This window comes from Macaca nemestrina, chromosome 5, assembly GCF_043159975.1.
Source record: "Macaca nemestrina isolate mMacNem1 chromosome 5, mMacNem.hap1, whole genome shotgun sequence".
NCBI classification, from domain to species: Eukaryota; Metazoa; Chordata; class Mammalia; order Primates; family Cercopithecidae; genus Macaca; species Macaca nemestrina.
This window is the reverse complement of record NC_092129.1, coordinates 143,378,890-143,406,663: the sequence shown is the minus strand read 5'-3', so window position 1 is coordinate 143,406,663 and position 27,774 is coordinate 143,378,890. Positions and strand designations below refer to the sequence as shown.

The 27,774-nt window shown below is 51.8% G+C and overlaps 2 protein-coding genes across 12 annotated transcripts in view; both read right to left on the bottom strand.

Moving 5' to 3' along the window:
• Positions 1–184: 184 nt before the first annotated feature.
• Positions 185–8,383, bottom strand: LOC105474562 (potassium two pore domain channel subfamily K member 16). 2 transcript variants are annotated; one of them, XM_011729362.3, is made up of 6 exons: positions 8,009–8,383; positions 4,717–4,831; positions 3,170–3,336; positions 2,168–2,333; positions 1,688–1,828; positions 185–523 (listed from the first exon to the last, which is right to left on the bottom strand). In XM_011729362.3, exons 1-6 carry the CDS (start codon positions 8,219–8,221, stop codon positions 396–398), a joined length of 930 nt encoding a protein of 309 aa, XP_011727664.1. In that variant the 5' UTR covers positions 8,222–8,383; the 3' UTR covers positions 185–395. The 2 variants fall into 2 exon arrangements, with proteins under 2 accessions (XP_011727664.1, XP_011727660.1); XM_011729358.3 differs by lacking the exon at positions 185–523 and having other exon boundaries at positions 1,558–1,828.
• Positions 8,384–20,191: 11,808 nt separating this feature from the next.
• Positions 20,192–27,774, bottom strand: part of LOC105489673 (kinesin family member 6) — a 388,549-nt gene continuing 380,966 nt past the window's right edge. For 9 of the 10 annotated variants that reach the window (XM_071097102.1, XM_071097101.1, XM_071097098.1 and 6 more), the window contains one exon: positions 20,192–21,112. In XM_071097102.1, the coding sequence (XP_070953203.1) occupies positions 21,052–21,112 (61 nt within the window). In that variant the 3' untranslated portion in view covers positions 20,192–21,051. Of the gene's footprint in view, positions 21,113–21,643; positions 27,649–27,774 lie in introns of those variants that run through there. The other variant, XM_071097107.1, reaches the window with a different exon arrangement.

Below are 27,774 nucleotides of genomic sequence, written 5' to 3'. Positions count from 1 at the left end.
TGACCACAGGCGCTGAGGGAAGGGGCCCAGAGCCCCCTCACATTTCCTGAAATGAACAATAGGAGGGACTCCTGGAAACCTCACTCAGAGGGAGGAGATAGGAGAGACCAACTTTATTGTCTTGGGGACCCTGCCTAAGTTCTTGGACTGGGGAGCTATCTCCAAGGACTTGCTGTCTGTCAATCTCAAGACCACCTTGGGTCTCCCACACCTCTGTCCTTTCCTTTGTACCCCAAAAGAGGGACCCCAGCTGATTGCCACTTGTCCATGAACTTGGGAGGTAAGAGGAGCCTTAACCAAGAGGCTTGTCCACTCCTTGCTTCTGAGAAGGTCCCCGAAATCCCTCTACCCGGAGTGGAGGAAGTGTCCAGGCTGTGTGAAGAGTCCATGAGTCCTCAGCTTCCCAGTCCTCTCTTGGATATGGGGAAGTCCTGGGGTGTGACTTGGACTCCTCTTGCTGCTGTAGAGCTTCCCCTCGGTCTCCTGCCTGGAGCCTCCTTGGCTCCACAGCCTTGCCTCAGACCTATGCAGAGGAACCCAGCCACGCAGGTGCCCGCTTGCTGTTGGATGGTGGGAGAGGCAAAGGCCAAAGTTTCCAGGCCTCCGGATGGAGTGGTCTAAATCTCTCCTTCTGGTCAGGGATGTTGCAATCTGGCAGGGGAAAGGCCAGATCTGGATAATGTATTCCTGAGAGAGGCCAGACGTCCATGGACCTCACTTTCTGGAAGGATCCTGGGATCTGCTGGCTCTCTGGCTTCCCAGGGGGTGTTTGGAAAGGCTCTTGAGAAGGCAGGAGCCCAGGGGAGTGATGAAGTTAAGGGGGTGGCCTGTGAGGGTCAGGGGAGGCCATGTCCAGGAAAGTGGGTGGGACACCCAAGAGGTCCTAAGCCTTGTTCACAGACAGCCCTGGGGAGCTGGCGAGCTTTGAGAGGCAGCTCGCCTGCCCCTCGGCTGAGAGCTTCCTGAGGGCAGAGATCTTTTCACTAAGATTGTTCCAAAGTCTCTGCCCAGCTCTCCCCTCTCTTTGATGCTCCCTACAGCCATCCCATGGGCTCTCATCAACCCCGGGGCTATTCCTATCATAGCGTTTTGGGCACTGTGTTGGGGCTGCCTCTTTGCTTGTCTAGCAACTAAAGGCACATCAAGGGCAGGCACGTCCACTGCTGTATCCCCAGACCCTGGCATAGACCCTGGCTCAGCACCTGGCACATAATAGGGGCTTGGCAAATGCACTGTGCAGGTATCAAATGAGGCAAAAGTAAAGTCATCCTTTGTTTGTGTAAGGTCTCTTGGAAGGGGGCATGGGGAGGACAATGGAAATCTGGCCATTCTTCCAGGCTACCTTTGGGTGGAAGGCTGTGGCAGGGGCTCTGGGACAAGGGTGCACCTCTCCAGCCACACATGTCTTCAATCCTATCTCATATCTCCTCTCTGTTACTTTCTTGGACATACCTGTCTCCTTTTTCTCTTGGGAGAGCTCCTGAGACCAGCCCTGGCTGAGAAGTGAGGGGGTTGGGAGAGGAGAAGGCAGGGCTGGAAATCCAGAGAGCAGATAGGGTGGGACTGAGGAGGATGAAAGGGGTTTCTGGGCCCCCCTGGGGGCCTCATGCAGAGATGGGGATCTTCTGAGGTCTGGGGAGCCCACTGGGGTCAGGGGCTGCCCCATCCTTCATGCCGAGGCCCCTACTGAGCAGCCAGAGCTGGCAGCATCTGTGCAGAAGCAGGGGGCCCAGTGGGAGGATCAGCGCCAGCCACGCCAGGCCAAGGAGGATCCAGATGGCTGCCAGGCTCCGGTACACTGAGATATAATGCTTGCTGGGGTCTGTGCCTGCCAGGGAAGGGAATGGCATCAATGCCAGGCATCTCAGAGCACAGCCACCTCCAGTTTCCATAGGGACCCTCACCAGCCAGGATGCTCTCTCCCTCTTCCTCATAGCAAGGAACAGCAGTGGAGGTAGGTCTCTGCGGGGTGGTGATGGGTCCTAGACCAGAAACTTCTGAGAGTGTTGCTTAGAATCCACAGTAGCCCCAGAAATCATTGGTTTGGCTCCCTTGAATGGCCAGGGGCTATCTTATCCTCCATAGTTGTCCTCAGCTGACATCTCTCCGTCCCCCAAATCCCAGTGGGCCCCCTCACCCTGAGATAATGTGACTGTTTTGTTCTCACCAACAACATAGTCCCCGAAGCCAATGGTGCTGAGAGTGATGAAAGCAAAGTAGAAGCCCTCGCTGAAGCTCCAGCCCTCCACATGGCTGAAGACCATAGGTGGGAAGATGAGAATGACCAGCGTCCCCAGGGTCAGGAACAGAGCCAGGCCCAGGACTTGCAGTACCTGGGAGGGAGGGAGTTGGCCCCTGAGTCCACTTGAAAGTCTCCAGGATTGTATGAGGTTGGGGGGAGTCTGGGGTAAACTTGGGAATGGGACTGGGCCATAGCTAGGCCCCTTCCCTGCCCTGCAGACCCTTGAGTGGAGGTTGTAGCTATGTTTGCATGACCTTGTCCCACCCAGGGAAAGATTTGGGCAGAGGGATTGCATTAGTGGGTCAAGGAGCGATTTGGAGACCCATCTGGGCTTGGGGATCACACTTGAACAGGCTCCCCGGGGACTCAGATCTGGAACAGAAAAGTATCATTGAACTGTCTTGTGTGCCTCTGGCCTTGCAAGCGGCTGGCCGAGGGTGGGCACTGGGGGCACGCTGGGCAGCCTGCAGAGCTTGTTTGCTACTGCACAAAAGGATGTTGGAGTTCTGTGATGACCTTGAAGATGTGCTGCAGAGATCCCCCACTCAAAGGAGGATGGTAGACCAGCTGCCACCTCTTCAGGGTGTTCAGCTGCAGGGAACCTCCTAGCCAGGGGCATACCCTTCTTGGGAAGGCCACACCCAGTGCCTGACTGAGGCAGCTATGAAAGCCTGGCTGGTTCCACCCACTGTGGGACAACTCTGACAGCTCGCACATGCTGTAGAGCTCCTTGAGGCCAAGCCTTTGTAGAGCATGCATAGAAATCCAGCTCCCCACTCTGCCCAACCCTGCCTTCACCCTTCCTCTTTCATAGGCATCTACCCCTAACACCATGCACGCCAAACTCCATCTCAGCATCAGCTTCTGGAGGACTCCACTTGCAACAGATCTGTCATAGCAGGCCTGTAAGGGAGTTAGGGGGCATACCTTGGAGCGTCTGGGCCGGTCCTCCCATCTCTCAATGGTGGCCAGGTGGGCACGCAGCCCCGTGCCCAGGTGGTTGAGGAAGATCACATTAAGCGGGATGCCCAACAGGGCATAGAAGACACAGAAGACCTGACCTGCCTCTGTGCTGGGTGCCAGGTTCCCATATCCTGCAAGGGAAGGGGGACGTGTGCAAATATGGAGACTCCAGAACGCCCTCTGTTCCTCTTCCCCAGACTCTAGCTGAGGTTTGTCTGCCACCACCTCTGGGGGCGAGAAGGAGAAGCTCCCCTGTTCCCTTGAACTCTGCTGGAATGATTTTTTTTTTTGTTGAGATGGAGTCTCGCGTTGTCGCCCAGCCTGGAGTGCAGTGGCCGGATCTCAGCTCACTGCAAGCTCCACCTCCTGGGTTCACGCCATTCTCCTGCCTCAGCCTCCCAAGTAGCTGGGACTACAGACGCCCGCCACCTCGTCCGGCTAGGTTTTTGTATTTTTAGTAGAGACGGGGTTTCACCGTGTTAGCCAGGATGGTCTCGATCTCCTGACCTTGTGATCCGCCCGTCTCGGCCTCCCAAAGTGCTGGGATTACAGGCTTGAGCCACTGCGCCTGGCCTGGAATGATTTTTATTTATAGGACTCCTGCTCATCTTTGAAGGCCCATCTCAAATGACCCTGCCTCCATGAAGCCCTCCTGACTACCACGCTCCTTCTCCCTACTGGGTGTGGTTCTCCATAGTGTTTTATGTTATTGCTATGTAATTATCGACTTTGTCTTCTATTATTGTTTTTTTTTGTGTGTGTGTGTATTTATGGTGTTCCTCTTTGTTGGACTGGAAGTTCCTTGCGGGCTGAGCCTGGGTCTGATCCAAGTTTGTATCTCCCACTCCCAACTCCATCACTCTGCCTGGAATGTCGCCTGAGTTCTAGGAAAGTATGTGGAATTGGACTTAACTGAATGGATGGGGTAGACCTGGATCTGGCGGTTTCTTCCTTGGGGTGGGATGGAGTGAGTTTTCTGGCCAAGGGGGTGTAGCAGCTGCTGTCAGTGCCCTGTTCCCTCAGAACACACAAAATACCACCTGCAGCTTTGGTGGACAGTTCCTGTATACAAATCACCCCCTGCTCCCAGTTTTTGCACATCTCTCTCTACCTGAGAGATTCTTCTGGCCGAAGGAGTGTGCTTGGTCTATGGAAAGTTTCAAAATGCTGGGGAACTAATATACTCGGTGCCAGCTCTCAACCTTTGAGGGCAGGAGTTGGTAGCTAAATGGCTCTTCATTCTTGTCCCTCGTTGGACTGTTCTGAGGATGGGCTCCATCTAGCCTTTCAAAGGGTCCCAAGCAGAAATGAGCCCAGTTACCCAAGCCAGTAATCTGCTCATTAATGCAAATTTCATTGCCTTCTTCTCCCTACTGTTTCACTTACCCACTCCCTCCCTGGGCTTCCTGAATCATCTAGACACACCACATCCTCACCTCAGCATCTGCTTTTGGGAAGCCCAAACTAAGACAGGAGTCTTGGGGAAGCTCTCCTGTACCCCAGCCCTTTACCTATAGTGGTGACGACTGTGCCTGCGAAGAAGAAACTGCTGCCAAAGTCCCAGTTGCTGGGGTTGGTGGAGTTGCCTTTGGGGTTCACACCTTTCACCCAGGCTTCCATGATGACCTGTTGGGGGGTGGCATGGCAGGGGAGGAAGAAGGAGCTGATGGTTACTGGGCACCAGTTGTTGCCATGCTCTTGGCAGCATGCTTCTGTGTCATCTAATGATACTCTTAGATGATATTGTTCCCATTTCATGGAAAAAGGAAATGAAGGCTCAGAGTGGCTAAGTGACCTGTGCAAGGTGACTGGACTTCAACTCCAGTATCTGTTCCACTGGCCAGGGCTGACTAAGGTGTAGACTGCAAGCATGGGCTGGGGCGGGAGATGGGCCTGAGGGGTGAGGTGGACGATGCTCAGGGAGGGGTCCCGTGGGAGATGCTGCTGGTGGCCAAAAGGATGGCACGAACATCAGCTGTTAGAACAATGGGAGGATTTCAGGTTGGGTGTGGCTGGAAGGGATTGCTGGGGAACACAGGGATCATAGGGAAGCCATGGGCTGCCTGCCATGAAGCCAGTGGTGGGACAGAGAACCCTGTTTCCTACTTGTCCAGGTGAGTGGGCACCCTTGCTCTTTGCTGCTCTCTAGTGAGCCCCAGCCCTTGCCTATGGGAGAAATTCCAACAGAGGCTAGGACAAAGGTGGCGGGTGTGAGTGTGAGTGTGTGTGTGTGTGTGTGTATGGTGGTTGTTTATATGTGATGTGTTGTATGCATGTGTTGTGCATGGCAACTGTATATTGCACATGTGTGTATGTTTGTCTGTATGTGTGTGTTGCATGTGTTTTTACAGGACCCAAACCTTTGCAGGCTCAAGCCTACAACACCTCCCCACACCGCCCCACCGCTGACAAACTCCAGTCCCTGGGCCCAGGCCCTTGGAGAATGGGCAGGGCTGTCTCCTCCACTGCCTCCTTCCCTCTCTTTAGTTGTGGATTGTCCCAGAGCAGCAGCACAGCCTTGCCACTTGTTGAAGAGCCCCAAAGGCAGGAGGAAGCCAGGGACACAACAGTTCTGGCTTCCAATTCCTATGGGAACCGGTTCCCGCTGGCTGGGTGGGTGTGCTTAGCTCAGAGCTAGGGTGGCCCTGGTGGGCCAAGCCAGTCAGGGCATCTGCGGTCACAGGCTGTCTGCTTTTCCTCACTTTGACGGGAACTGGCCTCTTAAGATGTGGACTTTGGCTTCCTTCTCTTTCCCACACTCACAAAGTGGCCAGGGCCCAACATTCCCGAACATGCTCGCTCTCTGGAGCCCCTCACTCTTGGGAGGCAGCACTCTAGTCCTGGGCCGTCCCCCGCTGCCAGCCTGCGGCCCTTATCCTGCTGAGGGTGCTGAGTGCCGGGGGCCGGATGCAGGCGGCCGCGGGTTCTTGACTTCCCAGTTCTGTGAACCTGGGCAAGCAGTGTTTCCTCACGGAGGTAATTTTTAATACTGCTTTTAATACTAATAACTTGCCGTGTGTGTGTGAGAGTTCAACAGGAATGTGTCTTCTTCCAGAATCTCACCCCAGCGTTCTTCTGCCGCCCAGCTCAACTGCCCCTGGCAAGGAAGGTTCTCTTCCGAGGCTGAGGACTCTCAGGGAAAGGGATGTCCTGTCTTCCCTGGGGAGGCCCCCGGGACTAATCAGTGGTAACCCCTTCAGGGCTGCAATTAAGAGAATAGCCTCCCTTCTTCTTGGTTTATGGAGCGAGTTAGGTCGCAGCTACCCACCCTTCCCACGCCCTCCAGCTTGGCTCTCACCTCCAATGCGGAGCTAAGGGAGGAGGAGGTTTCAGCTTCTCCAGGGCCTCTGCCTTACTCCCAGGGTTTTGGGAGGCCCCTGAACTGCTCTGAACCCTGATGTGGTACGATGGCCCCCCAACTTTGACTAACCTTATCCATCAGGGAGAAGAGAGTAAAACCTGAAGCTGGAGGCCTCATTTCCTGGTCTCTCACAGCTACAGAACGTTCTCTGTGACCACCCAGGCCACGCATCATCTTCTAGGCCAGCTGTTCTCAGTCTTGAGGGGCCTCAACATCACCTGGAGGGCTTGTTGACACACAGCCTGCAGGACCCATCCCTGGAGTTCCTGAGTCAGCAGGTGCGGAGTGGGGCCTGACATCTCCATTTCTAACAGGCTCCCAGGTGATGCTGATTCTGGTCCCGGGGCTACACTTTGAGAACTGCTGCTTCAGGCTACATCCTGCCCCCAACACTTACACTAATTTGTGCCGCGAAGACCCAGGTCTCCAGAGCCAGAGGCCTGAGAGTGAGTGCTGTCTCTACCAGTAGCTGTGCAGCCTTGGCCAACATATTCTACCTCAGTTCTCATCTACAAACTGGAGATAGAGATTGTAATAGGTAATTATGAGAAAACCCCTGTAACACACTCAGTGTCAGCTGATGAGTGGATCATGATTGGATTAAGCTGGTCGTGAAGACCGTGTTTCCCACTGTTTTAGGCACATTGTAAGGGCTCAGTAAATGCCAGTTATCAAGGTGATTCGGCACTTGCTCTGTTCCTTTGCAGGGGCTGTTGTCACTCGCTCCAGCGCCTGTTTCAGATGTATTCACCTCCCTCCACAACACGTGGTTTTGCCTTGTTTCTGGGAAAGAGGAAAGCAGAAAGGGCCCAGGCAGGGGGTGACCCACTCTGTTACCAAGAGAGAGCCCCGTCTGGGTGCAGTGCTGGTAAGCTCAGTTACCTTGGCCATTGCCCACCAAACCCAACTCCAGGTGCAAACAGGCCAGGAAAGGCCAGCTTGGTGGTGGCTGCTCCTGGCGTTTATCTGTGTCTCCCACCTGCAGCCCTCTGCCCAGGGATATGAGCTGAGGAGAGGGCAGAAGGATCCGCAGCCCTGGAGTTGGGGAAGGGGAAGTATGAAAGTGTGGGAGGAGGAAATTTGGACAGCGCTGATAACACTGACATATAGTTCCCATTCATCCAGCAAGTGACAGCTTAGAGAGTGCTTTTAATCTGCTGTCAAATGTCTGCAGTATAGATATGGTTATTCTTGTTGCCTTATAGATGAGGCTATTTGGGTCTAGAGAGGTTAAGTGACCTGTTCAAGGTCACACATCAATCCAGTTGTAGACCTGGGGCCAGAATCCAGGATAGATCTCACCAGGCTCTCTGTTCCCACCACACTCTGTTTCCACATGGGGCATCAGTCCCTGGGTGAGGACTCTGGATCTGCCACAGGAACCCCCATTCCACCAACCTTCCCAAGCCTCTCCATCCCCATCCCACATCACTCCCCTTCACCTGCACAAACTGCTCCAGGGCCCACTGGTCCAGGCAGGTGTAGTTCTCCAGGAAGCGCAGCTTCTCCAACTGAAAGTGGTACCTGGACTGAGCCTCCGCCTGCCTCTCTAGCAGCTGGAAGATGGTGGCACCGAGCAGCAGGTAACAGACATAGACCAGCAGCAGAGGCAGCACCCGGCCACCCCAGCAGCTGCAGAGCCCAGCATTGGGCATGCTGTGGCCAGGACCCTGCCAGGGCCGTGGGGCTGGCTATGGGGGAGAGGTGGGAAACAGGTGAGGAGTAAGCACCTAGGGACCTGTGCCCAGGCTGCCGCCTGCCCTGCCCTCCTCCTCGGCGCAGGTGTCTGGAGGCTGGGGAGACTGTTTGAACAGTGCGGCTCAGCTTGGCTGCACTAAGTGCTATGCTGTGAGTGCAAACAGGCCGGCCACCCCTTCCTGGCCTTTGTTTCCATGGACAGCAGCAAGTCAGTGTCCTGGACCCTTCAAAGAGACCCACCAGGTTCTCCTGAGTGCTTCATGTCTCTCCTTCTGCCTCCAAGTTGGATGGATGTTTCTGGGCTAAACCGGATAGATGTGCTCACTCTGTCCAGGCCCCAGTGGGCTCTCTCGGCAGCCCCCAGCGTCTTCACCCTTGAAGGCTGTAAGCCCCCAGCTGAGGAGCTGGGAATAGATCAGAATGGGTGCGAATAAACCTTCTACTCAGTTGCCTTGGCTACAGGATGGGGCAGGAGAATTGACCTGGCTATTGGGGGAACCTCAGGATGAGTAAACTGCGCAACAAATCAGGGCAAAGTAAAGAGACAGGTGATTGTCTGGCTCAGCCCGATGGTAAGAGTGTCAGGGTTGATTCTGCTGATAAATTGGATATATTGGTTTTATAACTTTTGCTAATTTGTCTTGCATGAAGCCCTCTAGTGAGTTACCTTCAGAGGATATGTCGGTGAAATGTATGTGTGAATTAAAAAGAAACTAGAAGTATATCCTGATCCTGGGATGGTACCAGTGGCTCTCTCTGAGTGGATGGAATTGAGGGTGCTTTTCTTTCTCTTTGCCTGTGTATGTGTGTGTGTGTGTGGTGTGTGCACATGCTTGTTCATGTACATGTATAACAGCTTTATTGAGATATAGTTCACATGCTGTATCATCCACACATTTCAAGTGTGCAATTCAATGGTTTTTAGTATATTCACAGAGTCTTCAAGGTTCAGCCTTGTTGCTACATGTAACAGTACTTCTTCCTTCTTTCTGGCTGAGTAATATTTCGTTGTGTGGCTATAACACATCTGTTTATCCATTTGATTTCTAGTTGATGGACATTTGGGTTGTCTCTGTTTCCTTCTTTTAAGAATAAAGCAGCTATGAACCTCTGTGTACAAGCTTTTCTGTGGACCTATGTTTGCATTACTCACAGGTACATACCTAGGAGTAGAATTTCTGGATTATCTGGCCACTCTGTGTTGAACTTTTTGAGGAACTGCCAGGCTATTTTCCAAAGTGGCTAAACTGTTTCATATTCCCACTAGCCCAGGGCGAGGATTCCGATTTCTCTGCTGTGTTTTCTGCTGTTTCCTTTAATGAGCTGTGGCTGCAGACACTGTGAGTTGCGTGCTGAGTATCCTTTTCCTCCTTCCCAGGTAGCAGAACCCTGGCTTTGTAAGTGTCAACCCCAGGCAATGGAGCATAATTGGTCTAAGTCATCGAGCTAATCTTGCTCCCCTCTGTCTCAGTCCTTGAGAGCAGTGAAGTCACTGAAGACCCATAGGACAGTGGGCAAGAGGGCCAGACTGAGGAGAAAGCCAAACAGGACACCACAGTCCCAGCCTCAGCCTGGTTCCTGGGAGCCCTGGTAGGTGAAGTGCATCCCAGTGAGTCCCAGCAGGGGAGCTGGGAATACCGCATTAGTCCGTCACTCATGCATTTCTGGCTTTGTGCACGTGCAGGCAAAATGGCTCCAGGAGCTTGTGGAGAGCCCCAGCTACAGGCTAGGCCACTGGAAGAAAAACACATTAAAACCTGGGGAGGAGGCCTGAGGGTCGATGCGTCCCCTGCACCCACTTTCCCAAGCTCCCTTGCAGCTGGGGCTGGCCACGTACCCAGGTCCAGCCATGATTGGGCAGAGGTGGCTTTGGAGGTTTGGGCAAAATTGTTGTCTCTTGACAAAGGGTTCAGCTGCAGCTGGCCCCACATTTCTCCCTCTTTCTGTCTGGACCTGCTGAGCCATCTTGTGTCCCTGAGGGAAAGGTCATGGGCACTGCAAAGACACTGGACCAATTCCTGCACACACCTCTCTAGATTTCTTTTTATATTAAAAACATAAACCTTATTTGTTTCAGCCACCTTTAGGTATTCTGTTACTTCCCAATTGTTATTTTGTTGTTGTTGTTGTTTGTTTGTTTGTTTGTTTTGAGACAGAGTCTCACTCTGTAGCCTAGCCTGGAGTGCAGTGGTGCGATCTCAGCTTACTGCAACCTCCACTTCCCGGGTTCAAGCAATTCTCCTGCCTCAGCCTCCTGAGTAGCTGGGACTACAGTTGCGCACCACCAAGAACGTCCCAACGGAGTGACAAGCCTGCAGGCTTTCGTCTATCCTGTGGCTTAGACATGGCCCTGTCTGGGGGTGGTGTGATGGAGCCCACCTTCTCTGGAATTCTGCTGCTTCTGGAATCCTCTGAGGCCATCTGGGGATCTCTGAAGTGGTTCTGAGCAAGCCCCATCTCACATGGTTCCGGAGCTTTCCCAGACGGCACCTTGTTGGGATGTGGGCTTGTCTTGGAGGGAGAAGGAAGCATCTGGACTCAGATGGGGCAACAGAGTGCTGGCACTCATTTCTACTACAGATGCACTAGCTCCTGGCTTAAGCAAGGGTTAGAATTATATCTGAAAGGCAGTGTGAGAGTCAAACCCTATTTGATTGCCCTGGAGAAACTCAATACGTGGAGAGCTCTCTCGTGTATCATTTAGAAAGCTCATCCATGGATGTCTGCAGGGCTTAGGCAGGACTGAGCAACTCTGTAGCACTGAGTATCTTCAAGCAGTCTGGACACAGTCCACAGGTAATGACGGTTGTTCTAAGGGGGATGGAAATGAAGGAAAAGAGAATGGACTATCTGCATGGGAGAAGGGGGTGAACGTAGTGGGACACAGGGATGTCTGAGGTGGGCTGGGGTAGAGGGAGGGATGAATCAGCCATCAAGGTGCCTTCCCTCCCTCAGGTCCTGGGTAGGAAGTGGTACCAGACTCACTGTGGGCGGACACTCCATTCAGTTACGAATGATCTGTTGGGAACCTACTGTGTGCTGGGACTATCTGTTGAGACTCTACCATGTTCTGGCAAAGTCAGCCGGCGCAGCTTCCTCCTGCCTTTCCTGGCTCTTTCTCTGCACTGCTGCCTCTCTACTCTCTTCTGGTTGCACCCTCACATCTCCCTCTTACATCAGTTTTTCAAAACCACCCAAGCCCAACAAGACTTCACGTGGCTGGGGTTTAGGATAGAGTCTTTCTCAGAAGCATGTTCAGTTTAATGGGGGACTTCTGAAAACCCTAGGGCCACGATAGCCACAGAAAGGGCAACATCATGGTGGACTTTGGGGGAGATCTCAGCTCAAGAAGCCCACAGAGCTCTCTGCACCAGAGAGGACGTTCCCATCCTGCCTCCCTCGCTTCCTGCCTTAACTCACTCTACACACACTGACTGAGCGCCCTCCGTGTGCTGGGACCTGATTCAGCTACTCTTCCTAGTCCACTGTGGTCCTGTGAGGTCAGCACTTGGCCAAGATTAGGAGAAAAACAGCAGGGCTGCAGGGACCTCCCTGTCCAACATCTCCCTACGTGAGCACCACTCTGCTGTGGGCTCTGGGTGGACACAAGGCATGATTTACAATCCCTTTCAGGGAATTATTGCTGCTAATGGGCAGAGCCAATTTATGCTTCCCAAGGGGGAGGGCAAAATCAATTAATGGAGAGCCTGACATGGCCAGGCCTGATGACAGAGTGTGGCCTGACATCCGGAGGTGATAAGGGACTTTCTGAGGCTGAACTAATAAGGAGATTGGGGAAAAAGAAGAAAAACAACACCCCCTCCCCATCTGCCCAATCGATTCAGTGTACAATGGGTAGAGAATGCAGAGTAAACAGAGCAGCTGGGCACGAGCCTCTTTCCATCTGAACGAGCCCTGAGATAAGGACAGGACAGACCGCCCATCCCACCATCCAACATAGGTATTCACTGTGGAGCCCCTCAATAGACGCATATCCGTATGGGTGAAAAAGGACACTTTCCAAACTAGAATGCAGGGGAGAAGATAAGGCCCTCCTGCCCCAGGTACGTGCCTTGTAGTAGAAAGGGCAAGTGGAGACAGAGAGCACTGGTTTTAGATGCCACCTCCCTAACTGTGCCCCCCAAATAGTTTGCACCACGTGGCTGGAGCAGCAAGCTTTGGATGTGGGAGCCTGGGCTTCCGGAGTCTCCCCACAGCATCCTATATGGAGGCGGCGGTGGCGCGGGTGTGTAGGGGTCTTTGTGTGCCCTCGTGAGTATGAGCTCAGAGGTGGGCCAGCTCGTGCTGTGACCAGCAGATGGACCAGGGAAAGCTGAAGGGTGATTCAAAGTAAAGCCTTGAAAAAACAAACAAACAAACAAACACACCTGTTACTAATTTTGCTCAGAAATTGCATCTTTCTTTTTTTAAGGAACAGGATTCCTCTCACACATGAAATCTTTGCCAGAGCCCCGGTCTGAAGCCTAGTTAAGAGTGGAGCTGTGGTTGAAGTGGGGGCAGAGGGCTCCCGTTTCCACCAGCCCAGAGAGCGTGATTTCAAGAGCCCTTACCCATAATTCTGAAACAGATGCCCTTGTCTAAGTTGGACTTCCCTCAGCGCGGGTCCCGAGACATGATGTGGGTGTGCGTGGTTCATCCGGGACCTGACCCCAGGATGCGCAAACAGGGGAGTGGGGAATGGAAGGCAGTCGATTCAGGGCGTGTTTTTGCACAGGTGACTGTTACAGGCAACTGGGTCCCCATCCTGTGTAGAACACGCTGTAGAGTTGTCCCACAGAGTGGCAAGGAAGCTGGGGTGTTTATCTACCTACACTTGTCCCTTGTTAATTGAGGATTGCTCCTGGGGAGGTTAACTCCTGCACTGCCAGCCTGCCCTGCTTGTGGGCTGAGAGCACTCCTGTGGCCAGAGAGTCCCCGTGCGTAGAAAGATGCAGGTGCTTAGGACAGAATGCTACTGGTGTAGATGGAGACATTCCACGAATGCTGCATGTGACCTCCAGGCAGGCTGGGGGGATCTGGCAGGGCAGTGACACTGTCTGTCACAGGCTTTAGTTCTCCACCCCTTTGTCTGGGTGGCTGTGGTAAGTGCTGCAGGGAAATTGCTCTTCTGTGAACCTTAATGGAGGGGTGGGTGGTCAGCTTGTCCTGGCATATTAGGCCAATGCCCTTGGAAGCATGACAAGAGTGGGAAGATCATACCCGCATCTCTTGATGGCCACTCAAATTGAAAAAAGAAAGATATTATTTGTATGTATGTATGTATGTATGTATTTATTTATTTATTTTGAGACAGAGTCTCGCTCTGTCGCCCAGGCTGGAGTGCAGTGGTACAATCTTGGCTCATTGCAATTTCCACCTCCCGGGTTCAAGCAGTTCTCTGCCTCAGCCTCCCAAGTAGCTGGGATTATAGGCACCCACCACCACGCCCAGCTAATTTTTGTATTTTAAGTAGAGACAGGGTTTCACCATCTTGGCCAGGGTGGTCTTGAACTCCTGACCTCGTGATCCACCTGCCTCAGCCTCACAGGCGTGAGCCACCGCACCCGGCCATGAAAGATATTGTTAAAATATCTGCTGGACATCCCCTGTTAACGAATCTCCCTACGTCCCCCCACCTCTCAGACTATAAGAAAAACCCAGAGTTGAGAGTCATTGGAGCTGCAGCAGCAGGAAGCCTGGGCTGCTGTGAGCTGGGATGTGGATGAGGAGTGCAGCCGAGACAGGGAGGAGCAGAGCGTCCCCGGGGCCTGGGAGAGATACTGAGCCCGGAAACCAGAGGGGAGAGGGGGCCAGTTGCTCTTGGTGTGTGAGGGTCCCGGCAAATATGTTTTTGTGGGTGGACCCCTGTGTGTATAAACAATTTGATGAAAAAAAATTTAGTACCAAATTCGTGAGCCCATGTGAGGTATAATGACTGATTTGTGTAGATTTAGAATAATGACAGGGAAGAGGCACTTCGGCATTTGTTTATTGTCTAATTGGTTCACATGACGATTCTTTGCCCTGTGGTGGACTGTTGAGTCCCTCAAATCAGCATGTGAGCACAGGTCTGGTGGCCCAATCCCAGGTAGTGCCATGAAAGAAATGCCACACCAGCCAGCAGGAATGATCTACTCATCAGCCTGCTTTCCTGGAACCAGGGACTGACGAGGAAGCCCTAGAACAGCTTCACAGGCATGAGTCCTAGAGCACCTTGGGACAGCTGGTCAACCCTGTGCAGGCGCTGGAGAGCTTCCTGAAAGAAGAAAAGGGAACTGAGACCCACACGAGGCCTGGACTGTGTTAGGAGTGGCCTGCATGGATGACGCTGTTGGTCATGGCTTGTCCCAGCACCAGAGGGAGACTTAGAAAGTCTCTAGCAAAGCACGTCAAAGCACAGGTTCCCCCCAAAACATGGGGCTAAAGGCAGGGGGACTGCTTGCCTCAGTCTAAGGACAGTGATGGAAAAGGCAAACCCAGGAGATATTTCAGAGAAAAGATAACAAGAGCATCCCCCACCTGGGGCCAGAAGGGGATGGGTGCTGGCCTGGGGAGGGGCTGCCCTCCTGAGATCAGGAGCTGAGGGAATGGAAAGAACTGGCGTGCTTCTTGCCCTTTGCTGAGTTTCCGCTCAGTGTGGGTGAAACTGGCTTAGCCCTGCTGGCTGGCACGGGGCCATGGAAAACCCAAATAAAGCAGTTAACTCTGAAAAGGTTGCTGCTTCCTCCTATTCCTTGAGAGATGCATCCAGGGCTACACTCAGAGGCCACTTTTCGCAAGGTGAGGTGGAGCCTGTATTCAAGGAAACACTGCTTTTCCCTCCCATATTTGACACATACGTTTTCAACTTCCAACATTCACAGCCAACCTCTCTACACCTGCTCTTGCCTCAGAGCCCTGGCAGTCCCTGGACACGTGTTAGGGAAGGAACGCCGTCTCCCTCACGTGCTCACGTGGCCCAAATCCCCACAAGTCCCCTTTTTGCCAAGCTCCACATCCTAGGCCTCTTCCCATCACCCAATACCTAACCTGCCACCTTTGTCCTAAGTTTCCCTTCCCTGCTTCTCTCTTTGCACCTTGCCGGGTTCTCACACTCCCACCCACCTTGACAGTGAGTCCAAGCCCATCCTACCCCACCCCGAACTCCTTCTTCTTTTTTTGAGACAGGGTCTTGCTCTGTCACCCAGGCTGGAGCGCAGTGGCGTGATCACAGCTCACTGTAGCCTTAACCTCCTGGGTTCAAGGGATCCTCCCACCTCAGCCTCCCAAGTAGCTGGGACTACAGGTGCTTGCTACCATGCCCAGCTAACACCAACTCCTTCTTTATCAGATTGTCTTGCTTACTTGCTTATTGTCTCTCCTATGTTTTTTTTTTTTTTTTTTTTTTTCAGAGAAGGAGTCTCGCTCTTGTTGTGAGACTCCAGGCTGGAGTGCAGTGGCGCGATCTCAGCTCACTGCAACCTCTGCCTCCTGGGTTCAAGCGAATCTCCTGCCTCAGCCTCCAGAGTAGCTGGGATTACAGGTGTGCACCACCACATCCAGCTAATTTTTGTATTTTTACTAGAGATGGGGTTTCGCCATGTTGTCCAGGTTGGTCTTGAACTCCTGACCTCGTGATCCACCCGCCTCAGTCTCCCAAAGTGTTGGGATTACAGGCGTGAGCCACCATGCCTAGCTTGTCCCTCTCCTTCATTAGAATGTAGGTTCCAAGAATGCTGGCACTTTCTCTGTCTCTGTCACCTCTGACTCCGTCACCTCTGAATCCTCAGAACTTAGCACAATGGATGGCACATCCTTGTCAAAACAATGACCAGATGAATGAGCCATGTTTATGTTTAAGGAATTACAAGGAGCATTTTTCTGCCTAGATTTGAAACACACACCCATTGCATTTTAAAAATGTTTCTATTTACTCTATCAACTGTACCATGCCTGGGGCTATTTCTATTTCTTTTTTCTTTTCTTTTTTTTTCTGAGACAGAGTTTCGCTCTTATTGCCCAAGCTGGAGTGCAGTGACACAATCTCGGCTCACTGCAAACTCTGCCTCCCAGGCTCAAGCGATTCTCCTGCCTCAGCCTCCGAGTAGCTGGGATTACAGGCATGCACCACCATGCCCGGCTACTTTTTGTATTTTTTAGTAGAGATGGGGTTTCACCATGTTGAATAGGCTGGTCTCAAACTCCTGACCTCAGGTGATCCTCCTGCCTTGGCCTCCTAAAGTGCTGAGATTACAGGTGTGAGCCACCACACCTGGCCTCTATTTCTATTGATTGTTCTTCTCCTCTGATGGCCCATATTTTCCTGCTTCTTTGCATGCCTGATTATTTTTTAATGAACACCAGACATTGTGGATTCTTTTTTTTTTGTTTGTTTGAGACGGAGTCTCACTCTGTCACTGGGGCTGGAATGCAGTGGCCGGATCTCAGCTCACTGCAAGCTCTGCCTCCCGGGTTTATGCCATTCTCCTGCCTCAGCCTCCCGAGTAGCTGGGACTACAGGCGCCTGCCACCTCGCCTGGCTAGTTTTTTGTATTTTTTTAGTAGAGACGGGGTTTCACCGTGTTAGCTAGGATGGTCTTGATCTCCTGACCCCGTGATCTGCCCGTCTTGGCCTCCCAAAGTGCTGGGATTACAGGCTTGAGCCACCACGCCCGGCCGACATATTGGATTCTATATTGTTGGATGCTGGTTTCTTTTTGGTTTGTTTTTCATATTCCTTTAGATATTTTCGAGCTTTGTTTTGGGACTCGGTGAAGTTACTTGGAAACTTACTGGAAACAATTTGACTCCTTTGGGGCTGGCTTTTTAAGCTTCGTTAGGTGGGATCAGAGCAATCTATCATCTAGGACTAATTTGGCCCCACTTCTGAGGCAGTACCTTCTGTGTCTCTATACAATGACCGTTTTGGGAGGAGGTGTCTCCACTCTGGCCGTTGGAAACATGAACTCTTCCCAACCCAGTGTTATCTCGGGAAATTATTCCACCTGTTCCTTCCTGGTGGTTCTTTCCCCTGCCTTGGGTAATTTCCTCACATGAAGATGTTGATCAGTAGTTAGCTGAAGACTCAAGGGTAACCCTCTGAATATCTCCAGAGCATGCTCTCTCTTTCTCTCTCTTTTTTCTCCTCTCTCTCTCTCCTTCTCTCTCTCTCATCCCTGGGACTCTGCCTTGCAAATTTAAGCCACTTTGTCCTCCCTGGATTCCCAGTTCCATTTCCTCAACTCAGGCAAACCACTGGGCTCTACCTGATTCCCCCTTCCTGGGCTGCAGCCTGAAAACTCACTGCAGGCAGTAAGTTGGAACAATCATAGGGCCCCCCTCACTTGTTTCCCTTCTCTCGGGGATCAGTCATACCCTATATTGCTTGTTTTCCAATGGCTGAAAACCATTGCTTTGTATAAAGGATTTTGTCTCATTTTTAGTCATTTAAAGCAGGAGGGTAAATCAAGTCCTTGTTGCTTCATCATGGCTGTAGGTGGCGGTCCTGCTTTTCCATATACAGGATGCTTTCAGTGCCTTTCCACAGGCTGTATGGTGAGACAATGAACTCTGGACTGATAAATCCTAGATCTAGTCATGTACTGTCTCTGGGTTGCAATTTCTGTGCCAGTCTGCTATTGCTACAATTAATGCTATAACAAACCACTCTAAACCTCAGTGGTTTATGACAAGCAGCATATATTCTCATACTAATAGGTCTTTGGGTGAGCCATAGTTCAGCTGATCTGGGCTGGGCTTGCCTGGGAAGCTCTTCTCCAGGCTGTAGACTGGGCTCAGGTCTGCTCTCTGGATGTTCCAGGCTGAAAGGGCAGCAGCTACCCAGGGCATGTTCATCCTAAGAGAGATCACCGGAGCAAGAGGCAAGCTAAACCATGCGAGCACAATTCAGGCCTCTGCCTGCATCATGTTTGCCAACCTCACATTAGTCAAAGTGGGCCATGACCAAGCTTTGGATGTGTAGTTCTATTCTGGTGGTGAAGAATTAAAACAACATATTCAGTATACCACAGTTTCTCTATCTGCTTTCTAAAAATCCTTTTTAGCAAGATCTGAGCAAGCTACATTTTAACCTCCCTCCTCCAACCTCCTTCCACCCCACTTCCTGTCAAGGGATTGGTAGAGCCAGTTGAATTCTAGCAGGGACTGGGCTGGAGTCACTGGCTAGGCTGCTTTCCAGAAAATGTTTTTGAAAACTCTACATTTTGGCCTAGAGTGAACTCAGATACTTCTTGTCATCCATGGCTCCACTGAGCCCAGGTGGATTGCTGGAAAGTCTTCAAAACATTGAATCAATTTCTCCCATTTGCAGAGGCCAGTGAACTTTGGGAAGGTGCACTGCCCTCAAGCACGTGTTTCCATTGGGAGGGGATGTTCGGAGCAAAAGGCTCCTTGGTCAGTTGCTGCACACACTTTGCATATGGTCTGGACACCAGTGGCCCCAGATCCGAGGTAGTGCGTTTTTCTGTCTTCATTTCCTTTCCTGTCTTAGTGATTGCTCCAGGAGGCTGGCTCACACCCCGCTGGGGCCATGCCACGCATCTCTGTCAATAAGGCCTTTGGATCCAGGGGATGATGTCTCAGTGGGAGATCTAATGTCAGAAGACTCTGGCAGGGTATGGTGGCTCATGCCTGCAATCCCAGCACTTTGGGAGGCCAAGGCAGGAGGATCGCTTGAGGCCAGGAATTTGAGACTAGCCTGAGCCACATAGTGAGACCCTGTCTCTACAAAAAATTTAAAATGAGCTAAGTGTGGTGGGGCATGCCTATAGTCCCAGAAACTTTGGAGTTTGGGACTCCAAAGGTGAGAGGATCACTTGAGCCCAGGAGTTGAAAGCTACAGTGAGCTATGGTTGCACCACTGCACCCCAGCCTGGCTGACAGAGTGAGGCCCCCATCTCAAAAAATAAATAAAAGAAAATTAAAAAGTCAGTGACTGTACCCAGCTCTAGAGGACTGAGGGCACTAAGGCATGCCAAGAATACTGCTGCTGCTACACAGGGGCAAATGCCATGCCATCTTCGGGGCTCCTGAGAGAAAGAGAGAGAGAGAATGTGTGTGTGTGTGTGTGTGTGTGTGTGTGTGCATTTACATGTGTGTTCCATGGACTCTTGGGGAGCCTTCTAGAATAGAATTTGGTCTTCCTCTGGTTCTACAGACTTTACAGAGGATTTACTATGTTCCACTGAACTGTGAGGGCAAGGAGTGGACCAGAGATGCTGGCCCCTGTCCCGATGGGATTCAATGAGAGCCAGGGGAAGTCAGAGTGACACTAGCCTGAGAAACACATCTGGGTTCTGGCTCATCTACTCATGAACTGAAGGACTGTTTACTGAACGGTGACTCTGTGCTTGGGACACAGCAATGAGCAAGACCAACAGGTCCCTGTTGCATTGGAGCTCTTAGTATTATGGGGGGCTGCAGGTATTACAAAAATAGGTAAGTTCAGAAGGATAATATGTCAGATAGTGATGGAGAAAAAAATGGTAAAATGGGATAGGGGATAACTAGGGGGTGACTCAAGATATCTTGAGTGGTCAGGGGAAGCCCCTGAATAGGGGATATTTGTCACTAATTAGCGTAGATCAGCAAGCCGAGTCTCCCCTTCACTCGGCTCTTCCAACTGTATAAACCAGGGGTGTGGATTAGAGGAGCTCGATGGGCCTGCCTAGCTTAGAAATGTAATGGTTTTATCTCCTCTCGCATGATCCTGTTACCCAATCCTAAAAAAGGAAAAAGAAAATCAAGCCAATGATACTATATTACCTCTCTGTCCCCCTCCAGGATCACCAGGTCCTATATTTATAGGACACAGACACCAGGAGCAGTGGACAAGCAGTTTTATGCAGTTAGCTTCATTTTCAGGTGCTGCTCCTGCTCACCCTCCGCGGCCCCTCCCTGGCTGCAGCTCCCTGGCCGCGGCCCCCCCCGGCCCAGGGGGCAGTTCTTCAAGCACCTCCTTGAGGGCTGCCCGCCTTCCCTCGGATCTGTCATGGAAAGGGTCCATGGAGACAAGACCCCCAGGCAGCTATGTTTTTCCCTGTGGAAGCGGGAAGTATTGGCCCAAATCCTGCAAGGCCCCAAGTGGCTGGGTGAAGGTTGTGAGGTCCAAGGTACACACACTGCCCTCTCTCGAGCCCTCAGCAGAGCCCCCGGGAGCTGCCTGCTGTTCTCTGGGTGCTATGATGTCCTTAGACCCTGCAGGGCAGATGGCTCCCTGGAGACACAGCTGTTCAGGCACTGCCTCCAGGTCATCCTGGCCAAGAGGCTGATGGTGAAAGATATGGTCTGGGGATCAGGATTGGCCTTCAGGATGCCCTGCATTCCACTGCCTTGCCTGTGGCTGGGACATCCTGCCTGGACCTGTCATGGCCATTTCTGGGCTTCTAAACCAGAGCATGGGCCAAGGGAGAGAGCTGGCAAACTGCTAAAAATAAAAATATTCCCCCCACATTCCATTGGTGTGAGCTTCCTCTGACATTATACTATGACAGTGTATTTCATATTCTCAAAAGTTTATAATGATCTACACGAAACATCACTGCAACAGTGAGCTGAAGCCCTCACCCTGCCCCAGCACTCTGGCATTGCCTGGCCCTGCCAGCAGCTCCAGCAACCACAGGACGGATGTCATGGTCAGCCCTGGCCAGCGTCTTGGTGGCCTCCAGGACAGCATCCTTAAAGAAACACAGTCCCCCTCCATGGGAATCAAAGTCACTAGGTGCTCCCAGCAGCCCATAGTTCACTTCTGAAGCCAGGGCAAGTGAGGGGCGCTGCCTTCATCTGTACTTCATTCTTGCGGGCATAATGCATGGCTGGACACTTCCTGGAAATTCAATTGCTTCCCAAACCTGAAAGGGAGACAGGATGCTTTTGGTTAGGCTGTGCATGCCGACACTGACTTTTCCCAGGATTGAATCGGGAGGAGGGGAGGCCACTGGCCACTGCCCCTGGGTCTTGGGCACTGCATCTGTGTCTTGCCTCCCAGGAGCTGCATTTATACCCCAAGCTCTGAAGGAAGAGGCCCCCTTTGTCCTTTGCAGAAGCTCCACCTCCCTAGGCTGAGACTGACACCTGTTTTCCTACCCTACGGTTTTCTTTTCTTTCCTTCTTTTTTTTTTTTTTTTTTTTTTTTTCAGACAGCGTCTCACTCTGTCACCTAAGCTGGAGTCTTATCTTTTCTTTTCCCTCCCTCCCTCCCTCCCTCCCTCCCTCCCTCCCTCCCTCCCTCCCTCCCTCCCTCCCTCCCTCCCTTCCTTCCTTCCTTCCTTCCTTCCTTCCTTCCTTCCTTCCTTCCTTCCTTCCTTCCTTCCTTCCTTCCTTCCTTCCTTCTTTCCTTGTTTCTTGACAGAGTCTTGCTCTGTTACCCAGGCTGGAGTGCAGTGGCACAATCTCAGCTCACTGCAAACTCTGCCTCCCGGGTTCAAGTGATTCTCCCGCCTCAGCCTCCCAAGTATCTGGAATTACAGGCACCCACCATCACGTTGGGCTAATTTTTGTATTTTTACTAGAGACGGGGTTTCACCATGTTGTCCAGGCTGGTCTCAAACTCCTGAGCTCAAGTGATCCATCCACCTTGGCTTCCCAAAGTGCTGGAATTACAAGTGTGAGCCACCACACCCGGACAACCCCACAGTTTTCACTGATGCTCCTACCTAACCCCCAGAGAGATTCTCTCTTTGCTTTTTGCTCCAGATATTAATTATATTCCAGGATGGCTCCTCCTGACCACGTGGCCCCTATCCTGTCACGTCCCATGGCTGGGCATGGAGAGGGTTCTCTGGATTGAGAACCAGGGCCCTTGAGTTCTAGCCAGGACTCAACCCATGGTGTGACTTTGGGCAAGTCATGTCAGTTCTCTGGGCCTCACATTTCTCTTTGCTAGAGCAGATGAGATACCTGGAAAAAGCAAGGTGGCTTCTCGCTCCACAAAGTGTGGTCCCTGGACCAGCAGTGCTGGCATCTCCAGGGAGCTTGTTAAGAAAGGCAGAGTCTAAGACATGGTCCACCCTGGACTTACTGGATCAGAATCTACAGTTTGACAAAACCTGTCGATTCATTAGCACATTAAAGGGTGAGAAGAACTGGTAAGAGTGATATGCAGTTATTTTGCTTAAAGTTTGGCTAATTTAATAAGAGCAAGAGAGAATTTCTGAGATTCTTGGATGAAGTAATAAATACAATGTTTAAAAGAATTGCAGTGGACAGAGAGACTGAGGGGTGAAGCTGGTCAGGGAACAGGTGAGCAGGCAGCTGCAGCCCTCCAGGTGTGGCCACAGGAACCTGGTGGTGGGTGACGAGTGTGGGCTTGGTTGGCTTGATATTGCTGAGGAAGAATGGGTAATTCTTGGTGATACATTGAATGTCCAGCTAGTGCGGAGGAAGAGATTGGAAATAATTCACGGCTGTGAGGCCTTGGTCCTTCGGTTCTAATTCTGTGTGCAAGACCTCTGGCTGGCCTTGCTGTTTAATTAAACAAATATCGTCCTTATTTTTAAGACATTCCGACCTGTCCTAATTGAATCCTAGAATGGGAAGTAAGAAGACAAGGTACACCAGAGCCTATGATGGTCATGTGTTCCTGTCACTCTGGACTTGTGGTTCCCAGCTCTGCTACACAATGGAAATCTCTGGAGAATCTCTAGAAATCCTGGTGCCCAGACCACAGCCCAGAACCATTAAGTCAGGATCGCTGGGGTGGGTCCAGGTGGTTATGAGGCATGGCCAGGGCTGAAACTCGCTGCTTTTGTCTCTCTAGTACAAGGACTGGCAGGGCAAGAGCTGGGGGCCTGTGGGCACGTGGCTGCTGATGAGATCTGGGGTCTGATGTTTCTGCTGCACTGTTGAAATGCAGCCTGGGCCAGTGAACGCTGCCGGTGGTAAGGAGCATGGAGTCTGAGCCATCTCCCACCCGGATGATCTCTGAGCCCCTCACACACTTTCATGCAGTAATGACAGGGCTGGGTGGGGTGGGGCCTAGGAAGAAATGCTACAGAATAGGGCTGAGAACACGCTCTGCTCCAAGACATAGTTCCTTACATGCACAGACCTCAACACAAAAGGCACCATTTACAGCTCATTCACTTTATGGACCCCACTTAAGTGATGAAGCTCTGTCTATATTGGGATTTTGATTACTGTGGGTTCCCAGAATGGAGGGCATGCTACAGATACACCATTAAAAAAAAAATCACACCTCATGGTGTTGGGCCAGCTCTCACCACAGAGGCCACTTCCCTGCTAACAATTCCTTGGTGCTTGGGCGTTGATGAGGGACTTTAATGGATATTATCTGGGGGAGAATCAGAGCCTGGGCAAGGGAGGAATCTGTACAATACAGACAGTGAGAGGGAGGCTTGGGGAGGTGACCTGCCCAGTGTCACGCAGAGTGGAGATGGCCTGGGAATTTCCGCCTTTTCCCTCCCAGTTCGGGGCTCTTTCTCTTTCCCTGGGAAGGTTTCTGAACACAGAAGAGAGCTGGAGGGTTTCTCCCAGTGGGCTGGAGGGCTGGGAGAGGCAGGACCTCTTCCTAACACCTCTTGGAGAAGACAGACTCATGGTTATGGGGGTCACACCACGGTTCCTTTCCAGATGGGAATACTTCCAAACTCAGCGATTAAGCAAGATTAAAAACAAAAAGGCCCTCTAGAAAGGGGTTAACCTCATTTCCTCAGTGTAAAAACTGTCCTTGGCAGTTGGAAACGGCAGAGTTGACTCCACGGATGACTGATGCCCCTTACGGGGGTTATATACCTGTCCACACGTGCCCCTGGCAGGGATTTAAACTTTCCATGCTGTTCCACGCATCCTAAATCAAGTAGATCCATCCTGGCCCTTGGTGAAGCCTAAGAGCTGGCAAGGCTTATGTTAAATTGCCCTCTCTGGGCTCCTGCTCCCGGGCTGACAGTCACAAATTCCCCTTAATGAGCACTCCTGAAGTAACCACGGCAGCACTGTGTGCTAAATTAAGATTCGAGAGCCCAGGCAGGGAGACGGAGGTGTTTGCTTTGGCTGAGAAGGTGCCTGGGCCGCGGCCTGTGTGTTTGCCTGGGTGCCCTGATAAGTGGGCGGCATATTAAGTGCCGCATGGTGGGACCAGAACCATCTGCTGTATGTCCTGAGAGGTCACGCCTGCTGGCCCTTTGGGACCTGGTGGCAGAGGGACCCGGTGTCAACCTGTCTTTGGCTTCCTTTGTGGCCCTGTCACTGAAAAGCCAGAATGAATATTCTTCCTTTCGGAATAAAAATTGAGCTGTGGAAGTTTTGTTTGCTTTGATGAATTACTTCCAGGCTGCTGTTGTTTGGAGAGCAAAGCGCCACAGCTGCAGGGTGGGTAAAGGCTGCGGTCACTCCCCTCCTGTCAATGCTGGTTCCTGTTCCTGAGGCTGAGAGAACTCCTGACAGCAGGGTGGGCACATCTTGGTAGTTGCAGCTTTTCAAGACAGTGTGGCCCAGTGGGGAGAGAGCAGAAAACCTAGGTTGTGCTGGCTCTGCCATTTATCAGCTGTGTAACCTTGGGGAAGTGATTCAATCGCTGTGTGCCTCAGTTTCCTCACCTGTCAATAGGGGATCATAATCTTGGCCCTGCATGCCTTACAGGAGCATTAAGAGCATCAAATGAAACAATAAAAAATGAAAACATTTACAAATGGTAATTTGCCGTATATATTTTAATACAAGTGCCTGCCCTTCAATCCAGCTCTCTGCACTGCCTGGGGACAGTGTTAGCAGGAGGACCCCGCTCTGACAGGGACCCGGACTTCTGCCTCTTCTGTTTGGAGACAGATGATCACATCTCTCTTATATGTACAAAAGCTTAGTGAACATAAATTAAAGACATTGCTTGCTTGTAGGCTTCTCGAGGGGAGGAATGATGGTCGATTTCTATGGATTTGATACAGGGGAAGGGATATCCCAGCTCCAAAGGATCTCCTGCATATCCAAGCCTTCCTCCACTTGTGCCCCGGACACCGTCCCCTCTACTTTCTCAAGGAAGTTTTTCCTGCAGCTCTGCTCCCCTCTCCCACTGTAGCTTCAATTTCCCTCCTCTGCATGTTTCAGCACATGAGCAAGTCTTCACAGGACCCCTTTACAACACATGAAACATCCCTCTGGGCTCCTGCTTCCCTTCAGCTCCAGCTCCAGTTCTCTGCTCCTGTCAATGCTCAACCTCCTAGAGGAGTTGTATCTGCTCACTGCCTCAGCCTCTTTCCCTTCCATCTCTCGCCAGTCCCCTGGCTAAATAGCGCTTGTCCATGACCACCCTGACATGCAAAATGACCTGCAGTCCACATTCCATCCTGCCACACTCTACTGGCCCGTCTCTCCTTGGAGCTTGTGCTTCTCCAGCTTGTGCCTGAGGCCATACCCACTCATCTGCTGTTCCTCCTTGCACCCTGGCAGTGCCTTCTCAGCATCGCTGCTTCCTCTCTCTCTCTCTGCAACTGTTGGAGAGCCCCAGGGGGCTGTTCTCAGCAATTTGAATGCCTCCATCTCTGCTCTTCAGAGGACACTGTACTCAGTCCTGTGGCTTCAGACACCATCCAGACATGACGACTTGCCCATTTCTTTTTCTAGCTTAGACTTTCTCTCTGAGCTCCACTCATGCTCACCTGTCTACTCGTCACCTCCTCTTAGACGTCAAACATCATCTGAAACTTCAAACGGGGTAGCCAGAACTCTCCATCCCTCCAGATCCTTGCCTCTGATGGCCATGCTTCCCTGCCTTTATCATTTAGCCATTCTCTTAGCTTCTCAGATCAAAAGCCCAGGAGGTGCCCTGACTCTCCTCTTTCTCTTGCATCTCACATTCAGTCTACTGGTGAGTCCAAGCCACAGTCATCCCTTGCTGGCACTTTCATGGTAGCCTGGTAACTGGTCTGCCCTTGGCCCCTGCAATCTATACTACATATGACAAAGTGAGCTTTTTGAAGCATCAATCACATCATATCACTCCATGGTTAAAATTCTTCAGTGGGCTTCCACTGTACCCAGAATAAAATCCAAATCTCTTTCCTCTGTGCCTAAGGCTGGTGTGACTTGGTCCTTGTGCTCTTGCTCCCTGCCCTCCAGTCACTCTGGTCTCCTTCCCACCTTGTGGCCGAGAAACGCTTTCCCTTCAGACTTCTCGCTTTCCACTCTGTCTGCTAGGACTGTGCATTCCCAGAACGTGGCGTGCCTGCTCCCTTCTCATGATGCAGCTGTCAGTTTAAAGTTCTCTTCTCAGGTGAGGCCTCCCCAACCTACCCAGCTAAAAGCAGTCTTCCCAGTTACTGCCTACCACATTACATAGCTTAGTTATTTCATAGCACTTATTAGCCCCTCAAACGATCTTACTTATTTGTTGATGTGTTCATTGTCTGTCTCCTTCCTCCCCCTAGAATGTCAGTTTCTCACCTGCTGGGCTCTGTCTTGTTCTCTGCTGTAGCCCCAGCACTAGTAGTAGCTGGCATAAGAAGGCACCCAACACATACAGTGTTTGCTGACTGATTGGCTGTTCATTACTGTTCAGTGCCTGATACATATCATCAGAGTATTTGGGGCATAGATGGGGACTTGGAGATCACTGAATCCAGTCTTCTTTTTTAGACAAGGAAACTGAGAATGAGACAAGATCGCAGCAGAGCTGGGCTGTCCCAGGCCTAAGAAAGGACCTGATAGTGGTGCTGAGGTTGCCGGTCCTGGTGGTGAAGAGAGGATAGTAAGGAAGCAGGCTGGCGGCCAAGCAAGGCGAGGACAGCAGGACCAAGGCCGGCTCTCAGCTGCGGTGCTCCATCCATGCACAAATCTCTTCCTGCCCAAACTGCACACGGTTGGTGGAGAAGCTGAGTGCAGGCCCCGCAGGGCAGGCATCAGTCATTATACATCCAATCTGCTGGCCGATACCATCACGGCGGGGGCGCCTTTCTGGCAATGTGAAGGCAATGTTAAGCCTGCCTAGTAGCCTTTGGGTTATGGGGAGGAGACGAAGACAAAATGCAGGCCTGGGGTAAGGGGCCCTGGGGCTTGCCCTGTGGGTGTGTGGGGGATGGAAGGCAGAAAGAGAAAAGGCCCATCCACCGCAGACGGGAGATGGGCAGCTGCCAAGAGGATGGGGCTGGGGGCGGAGGGGGCAGTGATGCAGGCCGAGAAGAGCCTTCTTCTCTTCCTGTTGTGTGACACGCCACACTTACTTCCTCTGTGATTGTTACGTGTCCTCGGGCCTGGGCCTTCGAGTAGTGTTTACACTTGCAGCTTTTTGGCAAGAACCACACTCTGAGAGGGGAGTGAGTCTTCGAGCCAGGGGTTCAACGAGTTACCAAAACATCGCTCAGCCCCTTCCTGTTTGTAGATGGCTGAGCGAAGGAGACAGCTGACTTTGGGGACAGAGAACAAAGGAGCTGAAGATCTGGAAGAGACAGAGGGCAAGCTCTGCCAAGAGGGGCAGGAGCACCTGGGCCGCCCACTCACTTGGGCCTGTCTTGGTGTCTCTGATGCTGCCCCTTGAGGCTTTCTCAAGAAGGAATCGGAGGCT